Source organism: Dreissena polymorpha, chromosome 1 (assembly GCF_020536995.1).
Source record: "Dreissena polymorpha isolate Duluth1 chromosome 1, UMN_Dpol_1.0, whole genome shotgun sequence".
NCBI classification, from domain to species: Eukaryota; Metazoa; Mollusca; class Bivalvia; order Myida; family Dreissenidae; genus Dreissena; species Dreissena polymorpha.
In genome coordinates, this window is record NC_068355.1 from 191020588 (window position 1) to 191047510 (window position 26923).

General features: G+C 36.2%; 3 protein-coding genes across 11 annotated transcripts in view; 1 reads left to right on the forward strand and 2 right to left on the reverse strand.

The window, feature by feature from the left end:
• Positions 1–26923, reverse strand: part of LOC127865236 (uncharacterized) — a 236843-nt gene that overhangs the window by 47078 nt on the left and 162842 nt on the right. The window lies entirely within an intron of this gene.
• Positions 1–26923, reverse strand: part of LOC127864357 (uncharacterized) — a 117820-nt gene that overhangs the window by 43817 nt on the left and 47080 nt on the right. The window lies entirely within an intron of this gene.
• Positions 356–26913, forward strand: LOC127864353 (uncharacterized). 9 transcript variants are annotated; one of them, XM_052403999.1, is made up of 13 exons: positions 356–389; positions 2231–2319; positions 13337–13441; positions 13984–14109; positions 14532–14638; positions 18198–18303; positions 18829–18954; positions 20734–20859; positions 22054–22179; positions 23135–23260; positions 24219–24344; positions 26026–26121; positions 26724–26913. In XM_052403999.1, the coding sequence occupies exons 4-13, from the start codon at positions 14049–14051 to the stop codon at positions 26891–26893; spliced, it is 1170 nt and encodes a 389-aa protein (XP_052259959.1). In that variant the 5' UTR covers positions 356–389; positions 2231–2319; positions 13337–13441; positions 13984–14048; the 3' UTR covers positions 26894–26913. The 9 variants fall into 9 exon arrangements, with proteins under 9 accessions (XP_052259959.1, XP_052259958.1, XP_052259960.1 ...); XM_052403998.1 differs by lacking the exon at positions 356–389 and adding an exon at positions 12643–12751 and having other exon boundaries at positions 2102–2319; XM_052404000.1 differs by lacking the exon at positions 356–389 and adding an exon at positions 12684–12751 and having other exon boundaries at positions 2102–2319.

Below are 26923 nucleotides of genomic sequence, written 5' to 3' on the forward strand. Positions count from 1 at the left end.
CGTGTTGGTTTATATCACACATCGAGGTACTTCATAGAAGTACACAGCCACACTTCGAGGTACCAAAAAATAGCGAGGTACTTTTCCCTAGACCTCGGTACGTGTACCTCGCCAACCGCTTGTAAAAACCATTGTACACAATTTCCGCTCGTTTCTACGGGTACCTCGGTATAACGTTGTAGTACTGGTTTGTGTGTCAGAGTGTGACCCCACACACTTGACATCCATCTCAGAAGCTTTTTTGGTTCCCGTTTCGAAAACGAGCGCGCGCAGATAAATCTGGAAACCAGTTACTGACCTATTTACCGAGTAGATTGGTTACCTCCCCTTATCTATCGTTACTCCCTATATAGAGAGGACCTCGGTGAATCGGTCAGCAACTGGTTTAGGTGAGTTACGAGCACACAGTTATTTTCAACAGTATTTTTTCGTAACATAAAAGAAATAAATAATGACATCATGTTTTTATGTAATAATAAATAACAGTTAATTACTCGTCATTTAGTAGATTTTTAGCATAGGTGCTTGCACCTATGCTTAAGGTATATACCACATTTTGAAAATCCACATCGGTCGGTTAACCTTTCTGAAGCCTTACCTGATCAAAAAATCAGACGAAATATCTATTTAATTTAGCATATGGTAATTCTTACAATTTTTGGGGGGGAAACGTTTTTCTAACGTTTTCTTCCAAGAATATTACTGACACCGTTTTTAGTGAATTTTTCTAAGACCGTTTTATGTCAAAAAATCTTCTTATAACCTAGAACAAATTTCGTTCGTAAAACAATTCTGTTCTTGTTGATAGTGACCTCACACCTAATTTAGATCTATATGGGATCCCAATTTCTATTTCCTTCGTTTACTGTTCTGTGAGAGGTCAAATGTTTACATAACTGAATTAATAAGGCCCTGGTTAAAGTATATGGAACATTTCATCGGTTAATTATAAATAGAAATTAAAACATATTCTCAGCAGGAAGTGGGGCATAAAGCACTTTTATTCTTTGAAAATGTGTAAAAAATGGCGGAGTACGATGAATGTTTTCTGAATTATGACATGGATTCTGACATGCCTTTCTATGGATTTGATGAAGTAGAGTTTAAAAGTAAGAGATGTGTTAATTGAAGTTAAAATGTTTTACTTTGAGCCAGAAATTTACGTTACGAGTAGAGTTAACGGTTTAAATGTGGCATCGGATTTAATGGATTCGCGTGAATTCTGGACGAGTGCTGTGTCTGTAAAATATTAAATGGAAAGCTGTAAATGTATCAAGTCGGAAAAGAAAACGGATGGTTGCATAATGGTATGCGTGAAATAATGTAATTCTACGTATTTATTTTCATAGTTATGTCATTTTGTAACCATTCACATTCGTCACTATTTGGAATTCCCGTTTCTAAAAATAGAGCATTTTGTTAACAAGGGGGGCGACTCGTGATGTCAGCAATCGTTAAGGCTACAATATACTAAATAATCGAGTCATGAAGGGCTGTACTTTCTAAACAAATCATCATATTTTCCTCGAAGGCATGTTGTACACTTTGTTCTGGTTTTATCGTTTGGAGATATTGATAGGGGAAGCATAGGTGTTCACTACTTAATCCCTGAAATAGGATAAAGTTGGAGATTAAAGTAAAAAATGGCACTGCAAAAGGTTACAATCCACTAGAAAACGGCCGAAAAAGGCTCAAAAACAGTCGATTTTGATTTGAGTCGAATTTGTTTTTGGTTTGAACATGACAAATCTTTTTTATTGCTTAAATCGATTCAGCTAAGAATGCCCGTCAAGAAAAGGTATGGTTATGGGGGTCTCTTTGTGCAAAATGTTGTATTTATTTTCGCTCAAAGTTGTCGCTTTTACCACTCTGGATCAGCAGACGATTTATTTCATAAATACGGAGGAATCCGAGATAGCCGATGTATCACGATTGCGCTTTTACATCGAAACATATAAGGAAACTATTTAGTATATTTTGACCTAAACATTTACTTCAGCAGCATCTTCCCTGTATCTTGCAACTATGCTTTCAGCGCCATCGGCGCTCTCGTTTCCTTACTTTAATCGATCATTATTTACTGCAATTCTTACAAGAAATAAACAGGACAGTCGTTTCGCGCTAGTTTTTATACGTTCAGTTGTTTACATTTTTTCTTACACAAAAGAATGTTTCTTTCAGTGTTTCTAGTGTGTTAAATTTAATAATACTCTAACACTTTGTTCTACAGTGATGTATGTTCCAGCTGGTAACAGTGAATTTATGAAGAAAATAAGAAAATAAGGACTTTGGTCGCCCAGGAAGAAAGTGGTTTTAAAGGTGAAAATATGTGATTATTTACTCTTTTTGATAGTCCAAATAATTAGACGTAGTCGATGTAAATCGACCTCATATTTATAGGAGTATCTTTTTGAAAGATTTCATTACAACTGGTTCATGTATCACTGAAGTATATGCTATTTTAATTATGCATATAGCTCCAAACTTAATATAGAATGCTTTTATAAGGAATTATTCTTTAACATTACCCCACCCACTTTGACCATTTCAGGAAGTGATATGTCCTTAAGCCTTGGGCTAGTTCTGGGTACCATAACTTAGGATTTTCGCATTTTATTAATTTTGACTGGCGCGACTTTAAAGTTATGGATCAAACCCATAAGGAAAGTCAACCAGAAATTCCCGTAAAGTTGACAGTTAACAAAGACCGGTCCAAAACAGCTTTTAAAAGCAGTTATTGGCCCAAATCAACCACATTATCAGAAAGATCCACATTTTTCACATTTAACTGATATATTCTTTCACAAAATACTATCTTAAACATTTAAAACTTATTCTCTGCTCAACATATCAAGAAAAACAGTGATGCAACAGACATTTTCCAAATGTGAATCCAGAGCTCCAGATAAGGATTTGTGAAATTAGTAACGGTACTGCCACTGACAGAAAGAAAAGGAGTAACGCTTAAAATCAATTAGTACCTGTACTACCATATCCAAAAATACAGGTAGTACTGTACTACCCGTGTTCTTGAATATTGAAGGGTGTATAACTGACTTTACAGAAACATTTGCAGCAATTATAATAAATATATGTAGCTTCTTAAACAGTTACTGTATAAGGTTTTCCATTCTGAATTATGATGCAAATACAACTACACATTAAAACTCATGACTAATACTATTTCTTCATTTTTCTTGACAAGAAAACACAAGCCACCTAGTAAGCTAAGTAAATGAACACTTATTTCACTGTCTCCTCCGTTTCCCATCGTGTTTTCTAACGTTTAAAGCCACCGATGCAATCAAATCGTTTAATATTGGAGCGACAATGTCTTTTTCTGGGTTTACAGATTTAATGTCAGGATGATTAGACGACACCGTATGTAGTCATTATATGACAACAAAGTGTTGTTTTGAACTCCTTTCGGTTAAACCAGCATTACATTGCGCGCAGACATATTGTTTTTGACGGATTTATAAGTTACAGGAAATCACGCGACAGAATAGGCATTAATATATGAACCAAGTCTACAACTTTTCGGAAATTTAAATTAACGAAAAGCGCCGTTAGGTTAGAGACCAACAAATAAGCCTCGCAGACGTATCGGTACGGCCAGATTGTTTTCGTAAATGCGTAAAACAGATATTAATGTCGTAATTGTACGTCCAGTTTATAAAAATAAATGCGTAACTCTTCATGAAAAAGGCGTATTTCCGGCTGTTCGGCCTTTATCTGGAGCTCTGGTGAATCTCCCGAGATTTCACGGTCATATGACGTTATTTCTATTTTTAGTAATATACCATGTGCTCAAGTGTTTTCAAATTCAGATAGACATTTCCCGGTATTTTGAATTATTCTTGCTTGTTTTGTTAAAGCGGGTATATACGATTTTGTCAAATATTTATGAATTTATATAAAATGTTTAAAAAAACTTATTATATATATATTTCAATATAAATTTAAAAAAAAAGTTAAGAAGAACATGTGTCGAAAAATGCGAACTAAGCCAGATATTTAATCCTGAATATGAAAACGGCTGTACAGCCGAATTCACCAGCATGTATACCAGACATGTAGGACGATGTGAATCTAAACTTAGTTTAACGGTTCATTTGAATTCCTGCAACAATATCTATTCATACTACACACGAACACTAACTCCGATCCTAATACAAAGACGAATGCTTCGGTTATTTTAGGAAAATATGTACGTCACAATCTGCTCGGGGCGCTTATTGTCTTTGCTGCATTTTATGAAATTCGGCTTTAATGTATAATTTGTCTTACCTATTTTGTGTTATTGTCACATATTTTATCAGTATATTACAATTAAACACATATAAAAAAACGTAAATACCCGCTTTAACAAATTGTAGTGTAAATTCAAACTCAAAAGTAAAATATTTAAAATTACCTGATTCACTTTGAAATCAGTACTTTAATCCACCAGACATAAGTTGTTATTCACAAATAATAAATATCAGAAAACGAATGTAATGTTTACCATTTCAGAAAAAATTACAAGGTCGATCTAAACGTATCCAAATGAAAACTCGTCAAGTGACAAAGCGACAATGGCGTCAAAATTGTGAATTTCAGGCTGATGATAGTTATTTTCATCTATTGTAAGATGCATTTGAAACATTTGTACCTTAAAATATGCCTCCATGCAGTAATTTATATTCATTCACCAATATATGTAGAAAGTATCCAAGAAAATGAATTGTCTTTGATTTATAGCATGACATAAATATGTTACGACTCTGGTTGACTTTTGATATGGGGTCAGCTTCAGCGTACAGGTCTGTCAATACTATATAAACTGTACTCTTTTCTTTAGCAAGCCTTGGGCAAGATCGGAGTGAATCAGATGTGATGTTTTCACTCCCTAAATCAGACATGGCTAAAGTTCGTTGCATGTCGGACATTGCCAACAAAAAAATTAAAGATGCCAACTGTGAAATCCATTATCATCTGACTTACTGTCCGGTAATTTATAAAGTGTTAAACCTCTGTTGTTTTCACAACAAGCCAGTTACCAGTTCCTGTTATTAGCTCGGCATTTTCGGAGAAAACCCGAGGTATTGTCATAGCCAGCTTGTCGTGTCGTCTGCCATCCGCCGTCCACGTCGTGCTAAAACCTTAACATTTTGTTAAGGTTTTGAACATTGGCTCTAAAATCAAATTGCTTCCACCTACAACTTTGAAACTTCATATGTAGATGCACCTTGATGAGTTCTACACGCCACTCATTTTTGGGTCACTAGGTCAAAGGTCAAGGTCACTGTGACCTTTAAAAAAGATATAATCTGACAACCTTTCATTTATTCAAAACTTCACCCGTAGCCAAGCGTGGCACCGGTTATGCGGTGCTCTTGTTTTGGATTCGTTGCCATATGTAAACAAGTGAGTTTTTAATACCAACATTGTGTGTTGCTCAAAAAATATTTTTTGAAAATGACGCGATGTGTTAAACAATCTTACATTTTCGGTGAAATTTGGTATAAGTACTACCCATGAGTGCCTTTGACAAATTAAAATAACAACTGCTCAGTCAGATTGAACGCATTCCCCACCACCAGTCTGAAAATAAGAACATAAATTTCAATCTTCATGGTGTGAAGAGCGCCCCAATGTTTGTCACAAACTTGTGATACCTCATTGCACTGGAGTAGTTCTGTAGTCTATAAAGCGATGAAAAATGTTCAATTTTGTGGTTGTCATCATATTGAAAATGTAATAGTTAAGTTTAAATATAACCAGAAAAGATCTTGGACAAATGCACAGATGTCCTTAAATATTTCATTCAGAAACATCTATGTTACAAAAAAATGTATGCCCTCTATAACGATATTAATTAAGTCTTAGTTGACGGTGTTAAAGTTAATATTTAAGCCCTAGTATTCTGTTACTTTAAAGAGGTTTACATGCCAACCCATACATGCTATTCTAGTGTTCCCGATCACAAAAACGAAAACTCGCGATTAAATCATGCAGCTGGATATTTAAGTTGAAAATGTTAAAGAAAATGGTGAATGTAAAAAAACAACACGTTTTACTATAAGCGTATGAATATTCCATACTTAAAAAAAACACACGGAACCTACTTCAGTGTACAGGTACCTACTTCTGAATGTTATCGACATAAATGCCACATGGGGGTAATAGAATATTCGATTTCTGCGAATTTTAACAATTTTATGGGTTAAAAAATTAATTTCCCCACATGGTAATTGTGCATGTTGCAACAAACCACGTGCAGTAATTAAGTATAGATGTTCAACTCAGTACATGTAGTATTTTAGAATAATAAAATATATCAGAATTAATGCACAATGTGACATACGGTGTAATGGGAAAGTATTGATCCATTATTTAAAAAAGTACGTCGCTCTATGACTTACACATCGCAGAGCATGTATTTGAAAAGAGCAAAAAAGCACCAGACTCCGTTGTTTGACAAATACATTCGTAAAAAATATTGGTGAGAGGAGCTTGGGTGGGGGGGGGGGAGGGTATGGCAACACCCTCCTTGCAAGGACCTGGGCCTCGTAAGGAAAGGCTCTCACATTGTATATTGTTAGTGTCAATGCATGAAAATAAATAAAAATCAAATGAACAAACATTAAATGAAGCACTGAATTTGAGGCGAAAAATACTTTATTTAAATGCGGTTTGATTGATTATTAAATAAGATTCTTGTGGATACTAATACATTTATGATAATAATTATATTCTTCATTCTTTCTTTGTTTGTTAAACACACAAATAAACGTCTACACTCATATTTCCAGAAAATTATCAGAGTTATGTGGGTTATCATCTTAACGCTGAAATTTGGCTTCTGCTTTTTTTTCTTAACACTAACCTAGTACATGTTTTACAAAGTGAGCTTTAGTGGATGGTGAGATTATAATGATCTGAGATTCTTAGGTCGGAAAGCATATAAGTTGAAAATTTTGAATATTTGTCACACAGGTTTAAAATTATATCCCTGTTAAGTCAAATGCCTGTTAAGTCTATGCTGTACTGATTATAGTCAGGTCTTGAAAACATAATTGCATAGGAATAAGAAGAGTTTACGTTTTTAGACATGTTCCTTAGATGTGCCATATAGAGCTGTGATGGCTCTCTTGTTTTTGTTAGATATGTTGTTAAAACAAACCTGGCTCATCAAAGTGCAAAACAAATTTTCAAAGGGTCTGTTACACGAATTAACTTAGAAAACAGCTTTCTAAGTAATTGTTTTTAATACTGATATTGATATTTGGGTGTTTCTTTACTAGCAGATGATGATGGGGTTGGTTCTAGAAATGAGCCAATCATTATTTCCTGAAAACAATTCTTCAAGCTCTCCTGGTTCCAAAATGAGCCCAAAGGCCAAAGCTTCAGTGGTCTGTCTGAATATTATATTAAAAGAGGTCATAGATCATGAAATTTTGCCCGATGAGCTGGCTTTGCAGACCTTTAAGACATTTCTGGTCTTTCTTCCATGTATTTCATTCATATATTTTTTATTACCTTTACAATAGACTATGGATACCTCTGTCTGTATGTATTCAGTTGAGTCCATAGCATTCTACTGTGTGTGTGTGTGCCTGGTACCTCACAGTGTATTAGCATGTCAAGATGTCAATCCTTATCAACTTAAAGTTTTACAATTTTTGTGAATTTGGTGGGTTTAAACCCTTATTAGGCGGTAAAACCAGTCGGTGTCCTCTGAGAAGGTGGTTACTTCAGTTATGCCTTATGAATGATCCTTTTGTGAACTTCTTGATTTAAAAAAACTGTTTGCAGGAGCAGAACTCAATTAATAAACGATACAATTCAGTAACATGGCAGATAAAGAATTGAGTGATTCTAGAAATGACCCATCCAAATTGATCCAATATGCTGAAAAGAACTCTTCATTCAAACTCTCCTGGTTCCAAAAGAGCACCAGAGGTCAAAGTCTTAGAGGGGCGTCTGATTATTGACGATGCTGGAACAGCAGCGTCCAAGGTTTGATAACCAGTAAATTTGCTCGTTGATTTTCATTGATAACATTTTCCTAGCAGAGTTGTCGTTCGTGTTGATAAAGGTAAATATCAATAGAACAGCATATCCTGAGGAAACAGATTTAATAAGTGTATCAGAACATTAATTTCAAATAAGTATTTTTACATCCATTTTATTTTTATGGACCATTGAAACAACTATATATTTTTCTCTATTTTGTTTGATATTTGTTCACGATTTAGTAAATAAATTGCGAATAAAAACATGTAAAATTAACTTTTTACGTCATCACAAAACTCAAGAATGCGAACGATTTCAAACCTGCAAATTGTAAACGCTGCACTGCTATGATATATATAGATAAAACAATTTTTTTTTTGCGTAATTGTCCGTCCCGCTAGCGCAGTGGTAAAGACGTTCGCTTTTTCACCTTTACGACACCGGTTCGATTCCCGCTGCCGGCGCAATGTTATATTTTGTATGTTTTGTGGTCACCATTCCTGACAGTTGTTTTTTTTACAGAAAATCTCACCCCCCCCCCCCCCCCCCCCCCCCCGCAGCATTTGACCATATAAAAAATTAAAAAGTATTTCAGTACAAAACAAATAGCTGGAAATTGCAGCTATCATTCAAAATTCGTCACAACTGTCGTCAATCTAATCTTATTAGGTAAGAGTGCTGGACACACTCCGAGTCCCAACATTATGCAGCCTCAGCACGGAGGTAACTCATTACCTTGGAAAAACACAAATACACACACTGGGTGCAGCCTAGGCGCGTATAGACTCAAACAAGGCAACAAACTCAAGTGCGGGCACAATCATTTAAAATTTACATATTGAATACGATATTCTAACAGAAATTACACAACCACCTAAGTGTACATACCATGTTTGATATTTCGTTTGATTGTTAGATTTCAGCATATACATGTATAAGGTGATTTCGCTATTTGTTAACTTATCAATATGTTCGTGGGCGAACTCGGATAGTCAAGTGCTCATACGATTGAGCTCACATGGTCCGGCTATGTGCTCATACCTACTTTCGAGAATCATCATGAATGTATTGCCATACTTAATGAACAAGAATGTGACCCGCCTCCCAGTTTCGCTCAATGGGTCAAGTTACCCACGAGTACTACTTCCCCGTACCCCTAAACTTTTTTTCGTACCAAAAATGTTTCGTACGCAAATTTTTTTTGTACCAAATTTTTTTTCGTACCCAAAATTTTAGTACCCAAATTTTTTATCGTACCCAAATGTTCGTATCAACATACACAATTGTGGTGATATAGATAAACTTAAATTGATGTTTTATATCCATCCTCTTCAAAAGCATCGTCACACCAGTACTGCCAGTACTTTGATTATAATAAGTTAGATCAACGACCATGATAATTTGGCCTGATGAGCTGGCTTTGCTGACCTTTAAGACATTTCTGGTCATTATTTGCTCCATGTCTTTTACTGATATTCTTGTTACCTTTACGGTAGACTATGGATACCTTTGTCTGTATGTAATCAGTTGAGTACATAGTATTACTCTGCATGTGTGTTTGCCTTGTACCTCACAGCGTATTAACATTTCCAGATGTCAATCCTTAAAAATTGCATAAATATTCCAGTAGTGTGTTTGTTAGTTTAAACCTATTTAATTTAGCTTGATGGCATAGAAAGCCACAGGCTTATTGAAACGCTCTTGAGTCCGTTTCCTGGGCCTAGAACCAGTACTTGGTGTCTTTGGGGAAAATCTAAAGAACACTCCCATTGTTTGGATCGAACTTGTGACCTCCCTGTTGATAGGCAGACACCATATCCATTACACCATGGTGACCTATTATGTATTTCTTTTGACCTTGCAGTCAAGGATATCCCATGAAAGTGCAACCAATTATTTCTAATGGGGTCCTTTGGTTTTTGCTGAAGAGACAGCAAGCAGAAGAGACAGTATTGGGATACAAGGGATCCGGTTGCGATACCATAGCTCTTTGCGAATAGATCCCTTGGTTCTTTTACGTGCTCAGTGTATAGCACCAATACACGCGAGAATTACCTGGGTTTCATACCAGTACATCTCTAGTTGGCTGGGAAACACTTGAAGCATTTCTGAAATTTCCAGTGCCCCGGCCGGGAATTGAACTGGGGACCTCTGGAATGGTAGACCAGAGTGTTACCACTCGACCACCGCACCACCTTAGTGTGTTTGTTAATCAGGGTCTCTGCTGTGGGTTTGAGTCCCACTGAAAACAGAAAATCATGTAAAAACGTTCTTTGCTTACTTAAGATGGTAGTGATATAGCACAACTGGCGAAAGACGTCGGACCGCGGACAATACGACAATAGGTATATGTAAAATAATACAGACTGTTTTCCGTTTATTTTACTTTGATAGTTTTTTAAACTTTTAAATAAAATGTATTTAAACGGCTATTTTTGCTGGTAATGTAACAAACTCCAAGCGCGAATCTTAAAATCACTGCTTCCGCATAGAAGAAAGTTGGAAGTGAGTTAAGTCGAGGTATAACACAAACATTAATAGGAAATAAGCGCTAATCACTTTCTTTCTGATATGGCTGGAAATTGAACAGAATTTACAAATTTAACAAAAGTAACAAACAGGCATACAACAGCGAAAAATACCTGTTTCCGTACGGACATCACCATCTTGATTGTCACTATAAAGGAGGAACTAGTGTTGAATATTGCTGTATAAAATTACTTGTAATGTGTAAACAAAATCTAAACCAGGTTTTTTTTTAAGAATGTGCGTATACATATTTCAAATATGTACAGATTCTTTCGTGTCTAGCCAGTTGACTTTTATTTGATCATTTACATTGTATTTCGATTCAACACTCTGTCATTGATTTGCGTGTGATGCAGCTAAGAACTGCACAGAAAAAGGCATTCATTATTTTTTATCTAATTGATACAGCTTTTGATCTTTCATCAACACCAACCACAATCTTTTTAGCTCGACTATTATATATGAAATATATATAGTGGAACTATCCTACTCACCCCGGCGTCGGCGTCACGTTCGCGTGAGTGTGCAAATGTTAAACTTTGCGTACCACCCCAAATATTTTCTATGTCCCTTGTTATATTGCTTTAATAATTTGCATACTTCTTTACCAACATGACAACACCCTATTAACAAGAGCAGACATCTGTATCAAGCATTTTGTAAGAATAATGGCCCTTTTTTCACCTAGAATATGCAAATATTGATATATCTATGTTAAAGTTTGCGTACCACCTCAAATATTTTCAATGTCCCTTGACATATTGCTTTCATATTTTGCAAACTTCTTTATCAATCGTTTAGGTTTCGAAAAATGCTCATAACATATATGTCGCTTCAGATAGCAACTTGATATTTGGCATGCATGTGTTTCTTATGGAGCTGCACATTTTAAGTGATGAAAGGTCAAGGTCATCCTTCAAGGTCAAAGCTCAAATATATGGCTTCAAAGCGGCGCAGAAGGGGGCATTGTGTTTCTGGCCAACACATCTCTTGTTGATTCATATACTTGTTACCTTTACAATAGACTATGGATACCTCTGTCTGTATGTGATCAGTTGAGTCCATAGAATTATACTGTGTGTGTGTGTGTGTGTTTCTAGTACCTCACAGCGTTTCAAAATGTCCAGATATCAATCCTTTCAGTTAAAGATTTCAATACCTCTATCTGTATGTAATGTGCTTCTAGTGTGTGTTTGTGTGCCTTGTACCTCACAATTTCTTAACAGTAAATGTGTCTGGTACCTCACAGCGTTTTAATATTTCTGAATATCATTCCACATACATCGCATATACATGTACATTACAGCAGTGTGTTTGTTAACAAGGGGTTCTTTCTGCTTTGGGTTTGAGTCCCACTGAATACAGAAAATCATGTAAATGTAGGGGTATATGCTTACTTAAGATGGTAGTGATACAGCACTACCAGTATTCCCAGAAACAGAGGTAATGTAAATGGTGTGTATGTATATCTGTGAAATGAAGTGCAAGAGCTAAAGCACATTAAAAGCCAAATACAAATAATTTGTCACAGTTGACAGAGAGTGCTTTATTTCATACAGATAATGATGATGATGATGATGATGATGAGTTCGAAGAAGCTGGCTTTGAACCTTCCAGTTCTAAAAATGCCGAAAAGGACTCATCTACAGGCACATCTTGTTTCAAGAACAGACTAGAAAGTGCAAGTTTAAGGGATACGGCTGGTTTTATAATAAATTATCAGCTCTTTTGCGGGTTTTGTGGAGATTTGTTTGTGATTCCTTATCAGCTTACTTAAAAAATTACATTTTGGTGAATACCTCTATCTGTATTTAGTGTGTTTCTAGTGTGTGTGTGCCTCGTACCTCACAATGTGTGAACAGTTAATGTTATATTACACCTTTGGATTGCATTACTGAACTTTTTGATTACAATGATTAAATGCTGTGCGTTTTTATCCTTATTATGTCGTACAACCTGTTGGTGGTCTCTGAAAAGGTAGTTACTTCAGTTATGACTTATGAACAATAATTTTGTGAACTGCTTAAAAAAACATGTTTATCTGTTTGGCGGTGCAAAATCCAATTGATTCAATATACAATACATTGACATGAGATGTTTCTTTTCTGGAAGATGTTGACGGGCATTATTCTAGCAATGAGCCATCATTCCAGTATGCTGAAAACATCCCCTCAAGCTCTCCTGGTCCTAAAAATGAGCACCAAAGGCCAAAGTGTCAGAGGTGGGTCTGATTATAATATTAAATAAGGTCAAAGATCACGACAATTTGGCCTGATGAGCTGGCTTTGCAAACATTCAAGACTTTTCTGGTCATTATTTGCTCCATGTTTGTAAGTCATATATTTGTTTCCTTTACGATAGACTATGGATACCTCTGTATGTATGTGTTCAGTTAAGTACATAGCACTCTACTGTGTGTGTGTGTGTGTGTTTCTAGTACCTCACAGCGTTTCAAAATTTCCAGATATCAATCCTTTCAGTTAGAGATTTCAATACCTCTATCCGTATGTAATGTGCTTCTAGTGTGTGTTTGTGTGCCTTGTACCTCACAATGTCTTAACAGTAAATGCTATATTACAACTTTGAATTGCATTACTGCTTTTTTGGACCACAATAAGTAAATGCGGTGGGTATGAACCCAACTTAAGCCTTAAAACGAGTCTTGGCCTCTGAGGTTGTTAATTCAGTTATTACTTATTTATGATAATTTTTATTAACTGCATGCTTTAAAAAAAACGTTTGCAGGAGCAAAACCCAATTAATTACAGAAAAAATACATTAACAAGGGATGTTTCTTTTTTTGCAGATAATGATTGAACTGATTCTAAAAATGAGCCATCCAGTATTGGTGAAATCGTCTCCTTCAAGCATTCCTGGTTTCAAAATCAGCATCAAGGCCAAAGAGTCAGAGGTGAGTCTGATTATTATAATAAATGAGATCAAAGATCACGATAATTTGGCCTGATGAGCTGGCTTTTCAGACCTTTAAGACATTTCGGGTCATTATTTCCTCCATGTCTTTGATTTATATTTGTGTTTTTTTTTACAATAGACTATGGATACCTCTGTCTGTATGTGTTCAGTTGAGTACATAGCATTCTACTGCGTGTGTGTGTGTGTGTGTGCCTGGTACCTCACAGCGTTTCAAAATTTCCATATGTCAATTCTTATGCATTGCATATACATTACAGCAGTGTGTTTGTTAACCAGGGTCTCTGGCTGCTGTGGGTTTGAGTCCCACTGAATACAGAAAATAATGTAAAAATCTAGGGGTGTCTGCTTACTTGAGATGGTAGTGATAATCACTACCGGTATTCCCAGAAACAGAGGTTTTGTAAATACATGTAAGATGTTTTGTTTATCAGTGAAATGCAGTGCAAGCGGTAAAAACTTAATGATAGGCAAATACAAATACTTTGTCACAGTTGACAATGAGTGCTTTATTTCATACAGATAATGATGATGATGATGATGACGAAGAAGCTGGCTTTGAACCTTCGAGTTCTGACGGTGCGGAAATGGACTTGGCTACAGGCACATCTTGTTTCAAGAACAGACAAGAAAGGGCAAGCTTAAAGGGTAAGGCTGGTATAATAATAAATGACCAGCTCTCTTTTGGTTGTTGTGCAGATTTGTTTGTGATCCCTTACCAACTTACTTAAAGAATTACATTTGGTTAATACCTCTATCTGTATGTACTATGCTTCTAGTGTTTATGTGACTCGAACCTCACAATGTCTGTACCGTAAATGTTATATTAAACCTTGGATTGTATTAATGCACTTTTTTACCACAATAACTAAATCCTGTGGGTTTCAACCCTTATTAGGTTGTACAACCAGTTGGTGGCCTCTGAAAAGGTTGGTTAGTTCAGTTATGACTTATGAATGATATTTTTATGAATTGCTTGTTTAAAAAAAAATTAAAAAACAGTTTGGAGGTGCAAAATCCAATTGATTCAAGATAAAATTCATTTACATGGGATGTTTCTTTTCTGGCAGATGACGATGGGAGTGTTTCTAGAAATGAGCCATCCAGTTGTGCTGAAAACAACTCCTCTTCAAGCTCTCCTGGTTCCAAAATGAGCACCAATAGCAAAAGTACAGAGGTGGGTCTGAATTTAATATTTAATGAGGTCAAAGATCACGATAATTTGGCCTGATGAGCTGGCTTTGCAGACCTTCAAGACATTTCTGGTCATTATTTCCTCCATGTCTTTGATTCATATTTGTGTTACCTTTACAATAGACTATGGATACCTCTGTCTGTATGCATTCAGTTGAGTAAATAGCATTCTACTGCGTGTGTGTGTTGCTGGTACCTCACAGCGTTTCAAAATTTCCAGATATCAATCCTTTCAGTTAAAGATTTCAGTGAATACCTCTATCCGTATGTAATGTGCTTCTAATGTGTGTTTGTGTGCCTTGTACCTCACAATGTCTTTACAGTAAATGTTATATTACACCTTTTGATTGCATTACTGCATTTTTGGACCACAATAAGTGAATGCGGTGGGTATGAACCCAACTTAAGCCTTAAAACCAGTATTGGCCTCTGAGGAGGTTGTTAATTCAGTTATTACTTATTTATGATAATGTTTATGTACTGCATGCTTTAAAAATCAAAGCGCTGAAGGCACTGAAGATGTTCGCTATTGCATAATTTAACACGCAATTCATTTTTGAAAATCAATCGCAAGTTTGAAATGAACACACGCCATTCAACTTTATAAAGTGTGTGTCATAGCGCACGGGTCGAGTTTTGTGTGCACTTTTTATCATCCTTATTATTTCATAGAAATAACTAAGACAAAATAAAAACAACATGCTTTTTGGAAGTTCTGACAGCATAGAAAGTATGATGAAAATGGTAATGATAACTTAATATAAAGAAAATTTGCAGTCACCATATTAAAGGAATATTTTTTTCTTATATCAAATGACTATCTCACCAAGAATATAAATTCATAATGAAAGTTCCGTGTACAAAACTTTTGATTTTTGACACCATATACAAATTCAAAATATACAACAATCTTCGTATCTTGTATATGGAGGAATAAAAGTATATAAACATTGCTGTTTATGCTTTACTTATTACCCGAGCAGTTCACACTGTGTCAACAACGCTAACATAAACATAGGTATAGAGCACTCATGCGCTTTTAGGCGTAGCTGTTTCAGTTTTCATCTTAGTGACTTTTACATAACGCCAACAGACACACATGAATATTTTCGAATATTTAATAAGCTGATTCGAGTTACAACCTCTGAATTTTTGCTACATCACTGCGTATGTGCTCAATTCAAAGGATGTAGCACTGTTCAGTGTAAGGAATTCCGGACTACTCTCTGTATGCTCAAACGACACAAATTGTGGCCCTGTTACAATTACGCGTTACAATCCATCTCGCAGAATTTCACTTTCGCCTCCAAGATGAGAAAACAATCATTAGCGAAATAGTATAGTGTCACGATAAGAGAAAATCGTTTAATTATCATATCACAATGTTTGCCGTACTTGGTCAGCACGTCTGGAAATCATTCCTTTATGTGTGGATAGGCTGCCATTATAAACAAGTTTGCTATTTTCAATTCAATTTTGTATCAAAAAGCATTGTTCTTAAATGTGGCATTTTCAATTCGCAATGAGATTTGTAATGACCCTCGTCATGTGAAAATGGGTCTTATTCCATATGCGCCCATCATATAAATAGCCCACTCAGCTATCACTCCTTCTGGTAAGGAGAAACATAACATATTGAGTGATTTTAAAGCGAACAGCATCGCCTATGGCCTGACTGCGCAAAAGCACATGTTGGGTTTAACAAACGCTTGCCGAAACGCATAAGACCCATTTTCGCATGACGGCGCTTTTGACGTGTGATTTAAATGTGTCGAAAGAAAACTGTGTTTAAATCAAATATAAACATACGATATATTTCGATAGTGAAGAAAGATACTCATAACAAGGCATATGAGGACACATATGAAGTGCTCTCCCGTAGTATTTTTTTTATTTTACTCACACTAATGTGTGGTTTGACAATGCTAACACACATTTCATGCGGTGAATATGCAGCTTACAAGTGAAAAACACAACACAATAGTTAAACTTTTGTTTAATTGTATTTAATTATTTAGAAAAGTAAATTGCTAACTTTATTTCAAAGTCAGCGTATACGCCGACTACATTTTTAAAAGACATTTATTGTTATAAATATATTTAATATAATATATTAGGTTGTTTTCGGTTTTAGCGATTAAAAAGCATTTTCGAGGTTGCCTATAGTATGCCTGTAGTAATTCATGAACTCATATCCAACTGTCTATGTATTGAGAACTGTGAATATAAACAAGCTTAACCTTCTACTAACCTTCTGCTATTGCATTCGTATTATTATTATAAATTGTTTGTTATATTCGGGTTTAGCAATTATGAAACTTTTTGTGTCTATCGTATCGCTGAAGTTATTGTTGACCTATAGATAATATGGGTCTTTGATATAAATAAGCGTCAACTTTTTCCCGAATCTCTCATTTTACGACCTGTACTACGTCATTGAGTTGTATGCGAGAGCGTAACCTATTGCGTTGTTATAACCCGTAAACTTTCCTTTGTTTATCGACAGACGCATCTATTAATAGCCTCATATATCATGAATGCCAAAACAACCGTGAAAAAGAACCACGTGACCAAATAGGACGCAAAACGCAAATACCATGCGACTACGACTTTTATTATGTAAGAAAGCTCCGCAATTCCTTTGAAGTCGTAGCCTTGTGATTGCTATTACTTAAATAATTGACCTCTAACTGAAGTAAGCAAAGGAAACGCAGCACCTAATTGACCCATTCCTTCTATGTGCGAAGGCAGATTGAATTTTACTAATGTATGGTTTGCCTATTATAACACACATTATAATGCGGTAAATATGCGACTAACAAGTAAAAAACACTATAATTAAACTTGTGTTTTGAATTAAGTTATTTAGAAAACAAAATTCCAAACCTTATTTCAAAACAGCAAGACTACATTTTTTAGAGAATATTATTGTTATATTTAAATGTTTTTTTTAACAGTTTCAGCGATAATGAAACATTTTTTTATGTTGTCTATCGTATCCCTGTAATAATTGTTGAACTCGTGGTCAACGTATTATTAATTGAGACCTGTGAATATAAACAAGCGTAACCTTATACTACTGCGTTATTCTCACACGGACTCCCCTTTGTTTATCGCCAGCCTCAGATTTATGAATGAGCTGAGCGAAAATACTACGTCACTCACACGCAGCAGAAAGTGGACTATTTTAATCATTCATAAACAATCTCCTCCGCGACACGTACAATACGATCATTGTTTATTGATTCTTTTCTATAAAACACCGTTCGAAAATATTGAATGTAACACGATATTAACATATTGTTGCTATTTGTGAATACACATAATTGGAGAACACAAACCTCTTGCATAAATTATACAACTCTTTCTTGCGCGGATACGCAAGCGGGTATTGGGTTAATCATACCTAGTCGTATCGACCTGAATTTCACACTAAGCACTTTAGACGGGCGCTAAAGCGCCCATATAAAAACTGTTTTAAGAGCAAAACCTAATTTATGTCAGAAAAAATACATTAACAAGGGAAGTTTCTTTTTTTGCAGATAAAGAATGAACTGATTCTAAAAATGAGCCATCCAGTATTGGTGAAAACGTCTCCTTCAAGCATTCCTGGTTCCAAAATCAGCATCAAAGGCCAAAGCGTCAGAGGTGAGTCTGATTATTATAATAAATGAGATCATAGGCCATGATAATTTGGCCTCATGAGCTGGCTTTTCAGACCTTTAAGACATTTCTGGTCATTACTTCCTCCATGTCATTAATTCATATTTGTTTGTTTTTTACAATAGACTATGGATACCTCTGTCTGTATGCGTTCAGTTGAGTACATAGCATTCTACTGTTTGTGTGTGTGCCTGGTACCTCACAGCCTTTCAAAATTTCCACATGTCAATTCTTATACATCGCATATACATTACAGCAGTGTGTTTGTTAACCAGGGTCTCTTGCTGCTGTAGGTTTGAGTCCCACTGAATACAGAAAATTATGTAAAAATCTAGGGGTGTCTGCTTACTTAAGATGGTAGTAATATAGCACTCCCTGTATTCCCAGAAACAGAGGTAACGTAAATAGAGTGTTGGTTAATCAATGAAATGCAGTGCAAGAGGTAAAAAAAATGAAAGGAAAATACAAATACTTTGTCACTGTTGACAGTGAGTGCTTTATTTCATACAGATAATGATGATGATGACGAAGAAGCTGGCATTGAACCTTCCAGTTCTAACTGCAGAAATGGACTCAGCTACAAGCACATCTTGTTTCAAAAACAGACAAGAAAGGGCAAGCTTAAGGATAAGGCTGGTATGATAATAAATGACCAGCTCTCTTTTGGTTGTTGTGGATATTTATTTGTGATCCCTTAACAATGTACTTAAATAATTACATTTTGGTGATTACCTTTTTCTGTCTGTACTAAGTTTCTAGTGTGTGTGTGTCTCGTACCTCACAATGTCTTTACAGTTAATGCTACATTGAACCTTTGGAATGCATCAATGTACTTTTTTACCACAACTAAATGCTGTGGGTTTGAACCCTTCTGAGTGTGTTCAAGCAGTTGTTGGCCTCTGAAGAGACTGTAAGTAAGGATATGACCTATGAATTATCATTTTGTGAATTGCTTGATAAAAAAAAGAAAACTGTTTCGATGAGTAAAACCCAATTAATGAAAGATAAAATATTTTATTCATAACAACCACCAAAAGCTAAAGCGTCAGAGGTGGGTCTTGTTATTATAATACATGTGCTCATAGACCTTGATAATATGGCCTTATGAGCTGACTTGGCAGACCATCAAGACATTTTTGGTCATTAATAACCTGTCGTTGTTTCATTTTTATGCCCCCCTACGAAGAAGAGGGGGTATATTGCTTTGCACATGTCGGTCGGCCTGTCGATCGGTCCGTCCACCAGGTGGTTTCCGGATGATAACTCATGAAACTTCATAGGTACATTGATCATGACTTGCAGATGACCCCTATTGATTTTAAGGTCACTAGGTCAAAGGTCAAGGTCACGGTGACCCGAAATAGTAAAATGGTTTCCGGATGATAAGTCAAGAACGCATACGCCTAGGATCATGAAACTTCATGGGTAGATTGATCATGACTCGCAGATGACCCCTATTGATTTTGAGGTCACTAGGTCAAAGGTCAAGGTCACGGTGACCCGAAATAGTAAAATGGTTTCCGGATGATAACTCAAGAACGCATACGCCTAGGATCATGAAACTTATTTGGTAGATTGATCATGACTTGCAGATGACCCCTATTGATTTTGAGGTCACTAGGTCAAAGGTCAAGGTCACGGTGACCCGAAATAGTAAAATGGTTTTTGGATGATAACTCAAGAACGCATATGCCTAGGATCATGAAACTTCATAGGTAGATTGATCATGACTCGCAGATGACCCCTATTGATTTTGAGGTCACAAGGTTGAAGGTCAAGGTCACGGTGACCCGAAATAGTAAAATGATTTTCGGATGATAACTCAAGAACGCTTTTGCCTAGGATCATGACACTTCATAGGTACATTGATCGTGACTCGCAGATGACCACTATTGATTTTCAGGTCACTAGGTCAAAGGTCAAGGTCACAGTGACAAAAATCGTATTCACACAATGGCTGCCACTACAACGGACAGCCCGTATGGGGGGCATGCATGTTTTACAAACAGCCCTTGTTTTCCTTTACAATAGACTATTGATACCTCTGTTTGTATGTGTTCAGTGGAGTAAATAGCATTTTACTGTGTGTGTGTACCTTGTACCTCACAGTGTTTTAACATTTCCAATTATCAATCCTTATACCTTGCATATACCTGAGAGCATTACGTTTCTTAACCAGGGTGTCTGGCTGCTGTGGGTTCAATTCCCACTGAATACAAGAAATCATGTAAAAATGTAGGGTATATGCTTACTGAGATGGTAGTGATACAGCACTTCTGGTATTCCCAGAAACAGCGGTAATGTCAATAGCTTGTCTGTATATCAGTGGAATGCAATGCAAGAGGTAAAGACAAGATAAAGTGCCAAAATTGAATGCTTGTCAAAAGTGACGGGAGAATGCTTTATTTAATACAGGTAATGAAGGTTATGGTGACGAAGAAGCTTGCTCTGAACCTTTAAGTTCTAACGCACTGTTAGAAAAAAGGACACATCTTCACGCACATCTGGTTACAAGTACAGAGAAGAAAGGGCATGTAAGGGGTAAGGCTTTTATTGTATTAAATGATCAGCTCTCATTGGATTGTTGTGGAGATTTGTTTGTCACCACTACCAACTTACATAAAGTGTACATTTTGGTTAATACCTCTTTATGTATGTTCTGTGTTTCTAGTGCATGTGTGTGTGTGCCTTGTACCTCACAATGTCTGTTCAGTAAATTGTATATTACATCTTTGAACTGCACTTTGACAGCAATAACGAAATGCTGTGGGTTTGAACCCTTCTGAGTGTGTTTAACCAGTTGTTGGCCTCTGAAGAGATGGTTAGTTAGGATATATATTATGAATGATAATTTTGTGAACTGCTTGATTAAAAAAATGAAAACTGTTTCGATGTGCAAAACCCAATTAATGAAAGATAAAATGCATTATTCATAACAACCACCAAAGGCGTGTCGGAGATGGGTCTGATTATTATTATACGTGTGCTCATAAACCTTGATAATTTGGCCTTATGAGCTGACTTGGTCTTCAAGACATTTTTAGCTCTGCTGTTTTCGAAGAAAACCCGAGGTATTGTCATAGCCAGCTCGTCCGCATCGAGTTAAAACCTTAACATTTGCTCTAAAATCAAAGTGCTCAACCTTCAACTTTGAAATTTCATATGTAACTCCACATGAATGAGTTCTACACGCCACACCCATTTTGGGTCACTAGATCAAAGGTCAAGGTCACTGTGACGTCAAAACAAAAATTAAAACCGAGCCAAGCATTGGCACCCGCTATGTGATGCTCTTGTTGGTCATAATAACCACCATGTTGTTGTTTCATATTTTTATTTCCTTTACAAAGGACTATGGAAACCTATGTCTGTATGTGTTCAGTTGAGTAAATAGCATTATACTGTGTGTGTGTGCCTTGTACCTCACAGCGTTTTAACATTTTCAGATATCAATCCTTATTCCTAGCATATACCTTAGAGCATTGTGTTCGTTAATCAAGGTGTCTGACTGCTGTGGGTTTGATTCCCACTGAATACAGTAAATCATGTAAAAATGTAGAACATATGTTTACTTAAGATGGTAGTGATATAGCACTTCTGGTATTCCCAGAAACAGCGGTAATTCAATAGCGTGTCTGTATATCAGTGGAATGCAATGCATGAGGTAAAGACAACATAAAATGTCAAAATTAAATGCTTGTTACAAGTGACGGGAGAATGCTTTATTTAATACAGGTAATGAAGGTGGTGGTGACGAAGAAGCTTGCTCTGAACCTGTAAGTTCCAACGCACTGTTAAAAAAGGACACATCTTCACGCACATCTGGTGTCAAGTACAGAGAAGAAAGGGCGAGCGTAAGGGGTAAGGCTGGTTTTGTATTAAATTATCAGCTCTCATTGAATTGTTGTGAAGATTTGTTTGTCACCACTACCAACTTACTTAAAGTTGACATTTTGGTGGATAACTATATGTATGTACTGGGTTTCTAGTGTGTTTGTTTGTTTATGCCTTGTACCTCACAATGTATGTTCAGTAAATTGTATATTACACCTTTCGACTACACGTTTTGACAACAATAACTAAATGCTGTGGGTTTGAACCCTTCTGAGTGTGTTCAACCAGTTGTTGGCTTCTGAAGAGATGGTACATGTAACTTCGGTAGTGACCTATGAATGATAATTTTGTGAACTCCTTGATTAAAAAAAAGAAAACTGTTTCGATGAGCAAAACCCAATAAATGAAAGATAATATACATTATTCATAACAACCACCAAAGGCTAAAGCGTCTGAGGTGGGTCTGATTATTATAATACGTGTGCTCATGGACCTTGATAATTTGGCCTTAACGCTGGGTTTTGCAGACCTTCAAGACATTTTTGGTCATTAGTTCCTCCATATCGTTGATTCATATTTTTTTATCTTTACAATAGACTATGGATACCTCTGTCTGTATGTGTTCAGTTGAGTAAATAGCATTCTACTGTGTGTGTGTGTGCCTTGTACCTCACAGCGTTTTAACATTTCCAGATATCAATCCTTATACCTTGCATATACCTTAAAGCATTGTGTTTGTTAACCAAGGTGTCTGGCTGCTGTGGGTTCGATTCCCACTGAAAAGAGTAAATCATGTAAAAATGTAGGGTATATGCTTACTGAGATGGTAGTGATACAGCACTTCTGATATTCCCAGAAACAGTGGTTATGTCAAGTGCTTGTCTGTATATCAATGAAATGTAATGCAAGAGCTAAAAACAACATAAAAAACCAAAATTAAATGGGTGTCACAAGTGACGGGAGAATGCTTTATTTAATACAGGTAATGAAGGTGGTGGTGACGAAGAAGCTTGCTCTGAACCTTTAAGTTCCAATGCACTGTTAGAAAAGGACACATCTTCACGCACATCTGGTTACAAGTACAGAGAAGAAAGGGCGAGCGTAAGGGGTAAGGCTGGTATTGTATTAAATGATAAGCTCTCATTGGATTGTTGTGGAGATTTGTTTGTCACCACTACTAACTTACTTTAAGTGTACATTTTGGTGGATACCTCTATATGTGTGAACTGGGTTTCTAGTGTGTTTTTTTGTTTATGCCTTGTACCTCACAATGTCTGTTCAGTAAATTCTATATTACACCTTTCGATAGCACGTTTTGACAACAATAACTAAATGCTGTGGGTTTGAACCCTTCTGAGTGTGTTCAACCAGTTGTTGGCTTCTGAAGAGATGGTACATGTAAGTTAGGGAGTGACCTATGAATGACAATGTTGTGAACTGCTTGATTAAAAAAAAAGAAAACTGTTTCGATGAGCAAAACGCAATAAATGAAAGATAATATACATTATTCATAACAACCACCAAAGGCTAAAGCGTCTGAGGTGGGTCTGATTATTATAATACGTGTGCTCATGGACCTTGATAATTTGGCCTTAAGCGCTAGGTTTGCAGAACTTCAAGACATTTTTGGTCATTAGTACCTCCATATCGTTGATTCATATTTTTTTATCTTTACAATAGGCTATGGATACCTCTGTCTGTATGTGTTCAGTTGAGTAAATAGCATTCTACTGTGTTTGTGTGTGCCTTGTACCTCACAGCGTTTTAACATTTCCAGATATCAATCCTTATACCTTGCATATACCTTAAAGCATTGTGTTTGTTAACCAAGGTGTCTGGCTGCTGTGGGTTCGATTCCCACTGAAAAGAGTAAATCATGTAAAAATGTAGGGTATATGCTTACTGAGATGGTAGTGATACAGCACTTCTGATATTTCAAGAAACAGTGGTTATGTGAATAGCTTGTCTTTATATCAATGTATTGCAATGCAAGAGGTAAAGACAACATAAAATGCCAAAATTAAATGGGTGTCACAAGTGACGGGAGAATGCTTTATTTAATACAGGTAATGAAGGTTGTGGTGACGAAGAAGCTTGCTCTGAACCTTTAAGTTCCAATGCACTGTTAGAAAAGGACAAATCTTCACGCACATCTGGTTACAAGTACAGAGAAGAAAGGGCGAGCGTAAGGGGTAAGGCTGGTATTGTATTAAATGATCAGCTCTCATTGGATTGTTGTGGAGATTTGTCACCACTACCAACTTACATAAAGAGTGCATTTGGGTGGATACCTCTTTATTAATGTACTGTGTTTCTAGTGCGTGTGTGTGTGCCTCGTACCTCACAATGTCTGTTCAGTAAATTGTATATTACACTTTTCGACTGCACGTTTTGACAACAATAACTAAAAAAGAGGCCCATGAGGGCCTGAATCGCTCTACTGCTTTAAACACTGTCACTGTGACCTTGACCTTTGACCTAGCAACCTGAAAATCAATAGGGGTCATCAGCAAGTCATAATCAATGTACCTATGAAGTTTCATGATCCTAGGCCTAAGCATTCTTGAGTTAACATCTGGAAACCATTTTACTATTTCGAGTCACTGTGACCTTGACCTTTGACCCAGTGACCTGAAAATCAATAGGGTTCGAGTCCTCATTAATATAAAGACACTGAGCAAGTTTGAAAAGAATGGGATGAAAACTGTGGACGTTATCGGATAAACAAAATTTTACTATTTCAAGTCACTGTGACCTTGACCTTTGACCCAGTGACTTGAAAATCAATAGGGTTTGAGTCCTCATTAACATAAAGACACTGAGCAAGTTTAAAAAGAATCGGATGAAAACTGTGGACTTTATCGGATGAACAAGTTTTTACTGTTTCGAGTCACTGTTACCTTGACCTTTGACCCAGTGACCTGAAAATCAATAGGGTTCGAGTCCTTATTAATATAAAGACACTGAGTAAGTTTCAAAAGAATCCGATAAAAACTGTGGACCTTTTTGGATAAACAAGTTTTTACTATTTCGAGTCACTGTGACCTTGACCTTTTACCCAGTGACCTGAAAATCAATAAGGTTTGAGTCCTCATTAATATAAAGACACTGAGTAAGTTTGAAAATAATCGCATGAAAACTGGACTTTATCGGATAAACAAGACAACGTCTAACACACACAGACACCATGCCATCCCATAAGCTCTTCTGCCTTTGGCAGTAGAGCTAAAAAATCAAAATGCTTCTACCTACAACTTTGAAACTTCATATGTAGCTGCACATTGATGAGTTCCACACTCCACGCCCATTTTTTGGTCACTAGATCAAATGTCAAGGTCACTGTGACCTCAATTTTTTTTTTAACTGCACCCGCAGCCGAGCATTGGCGTCCGGTATGCGGTGCTCTTGTCTCAGGACCTTTAGTTAGACCCAAAGGTGAAGGTAAGGGTTGGCGATCTTAATTTCCTATGATATAACTTGGTCATTGTTTCAACATAATGGCCAATTTGGGAAGCATCCATTAGCACTACTGATATCCTTGTTGTCCCCTACAAGTGAAACCGGAGGGGACTTATGGTTTACGCTCCGTGTGTCAGTCTGTCTGTCCGTCACACTTTACTGGATCCTGCGATAACTTTAAAAGTTCTTCATATTTTTTCATGAAACTTGAAACATGGATAGAATGCAATATGGAGAGTATGCACGTCATTTCATTTGGTTCCTAGGTCAAGAATTCTGGTTGCTATGGCAACAAATTTATTAAAAAAAATCACTGACAATGGTGGAGTTTCACCGGTAGGGGACAATATTGCTTGGCAATCTCTTGTTATAAGATAGTGTAGGAAGATTATTTTTTAAATGAACCTCTTTCAGACCCTGAATCTTCTGACACAGACCATGATGTGCCAGTAAGACAACCACATGCAAAACCTGGGCCGTCCACAACTGTAACCATGTCGGGTCATCCCAGTAAGTAGGCTTTGTTTCAACAACAAAACGGTATTCCTGAAAGTCACAGTATAATGTTTTTGTTTAAAAATTCGTAATGAATGTACAATTAACACAGTAATTGAAATAAGCTCACTCTACTTTGACACAATTTAACTTTGCCAAGAAGCTTCATAGGTGTTCCTAGCTTATCTTTAAATCGTTACTTCAATCTTGCTCATAACTCAAAATCTGTAAGACATATCAAAATGAAACTTAATAAATGGATACATCTTAATGTGTGGACATTTATAACTAAGTAACTATTACTCAAAGTATCCGGTTATATTAAGCATAATTATTTTTTAGATGTCTTCAAGAGAATTGAGAAAATGTTCAAGTGATATCACTTCAGATCTTTTGTTTCAATAGAAAGTCACATTCTGAATAGTATATTGTGCAACTTTTCATTTGATTAATTACAAGCAGCATTTCAAATAAAAAGATCACCTTTAAATCATGGTTCATCTTCTGGAACAGTTTTGAGATGAACTTTTTTATAACTTATTATATTTCTGAGATGCTTGTTGGTGGTCATCATGGAACAGAAGAGGCAATTGAATATGATTTTATTACTTTTTCAGAGAGGCTTCAGAAACTCGGTGAAGACCAGAGTCATCTTTTGAAGACGCTGTTCAAAACGAATATTGCGTTGAGGAAGGAGCTTAAGCGTGAAGACTGTGAAAGAGTAATGCAAAAATATGAAATTCTACACGGATTGTCATGGAAAAAAATTAAAAAACACGATTCATAACTAGATTACTGCTGAAAAGTGAAAACAAAA

What these genes read in the sequence shown, in the direction of transcription:
- LOC127864353 (XM_052403999.1), top strand. Translation starts at nt 14,049, where the DNA reads ATGGACTTGGCTACAGGCACATCTTGTTTCAAGAACAGACAAGAAAGG. An exon ending in GAAGAAAGGGCATGTAAGGG is followed by an intron (nt 20,860 to 22,053) that starts GTAAGGCTTTTA and finishes TATTTAATACAG; the next exon opens with GTAATGAAGGTGGTGGTGAC. An exon ending in AGAAAGGGCGAGCGTAAGGG is followed by an intron (nt 24,345 to 26,025) that starts GTAAGGCTGGTA and finishes AACCTCTTTCAG; the next exon opens with ACCCTGAATCTTCTGACACA.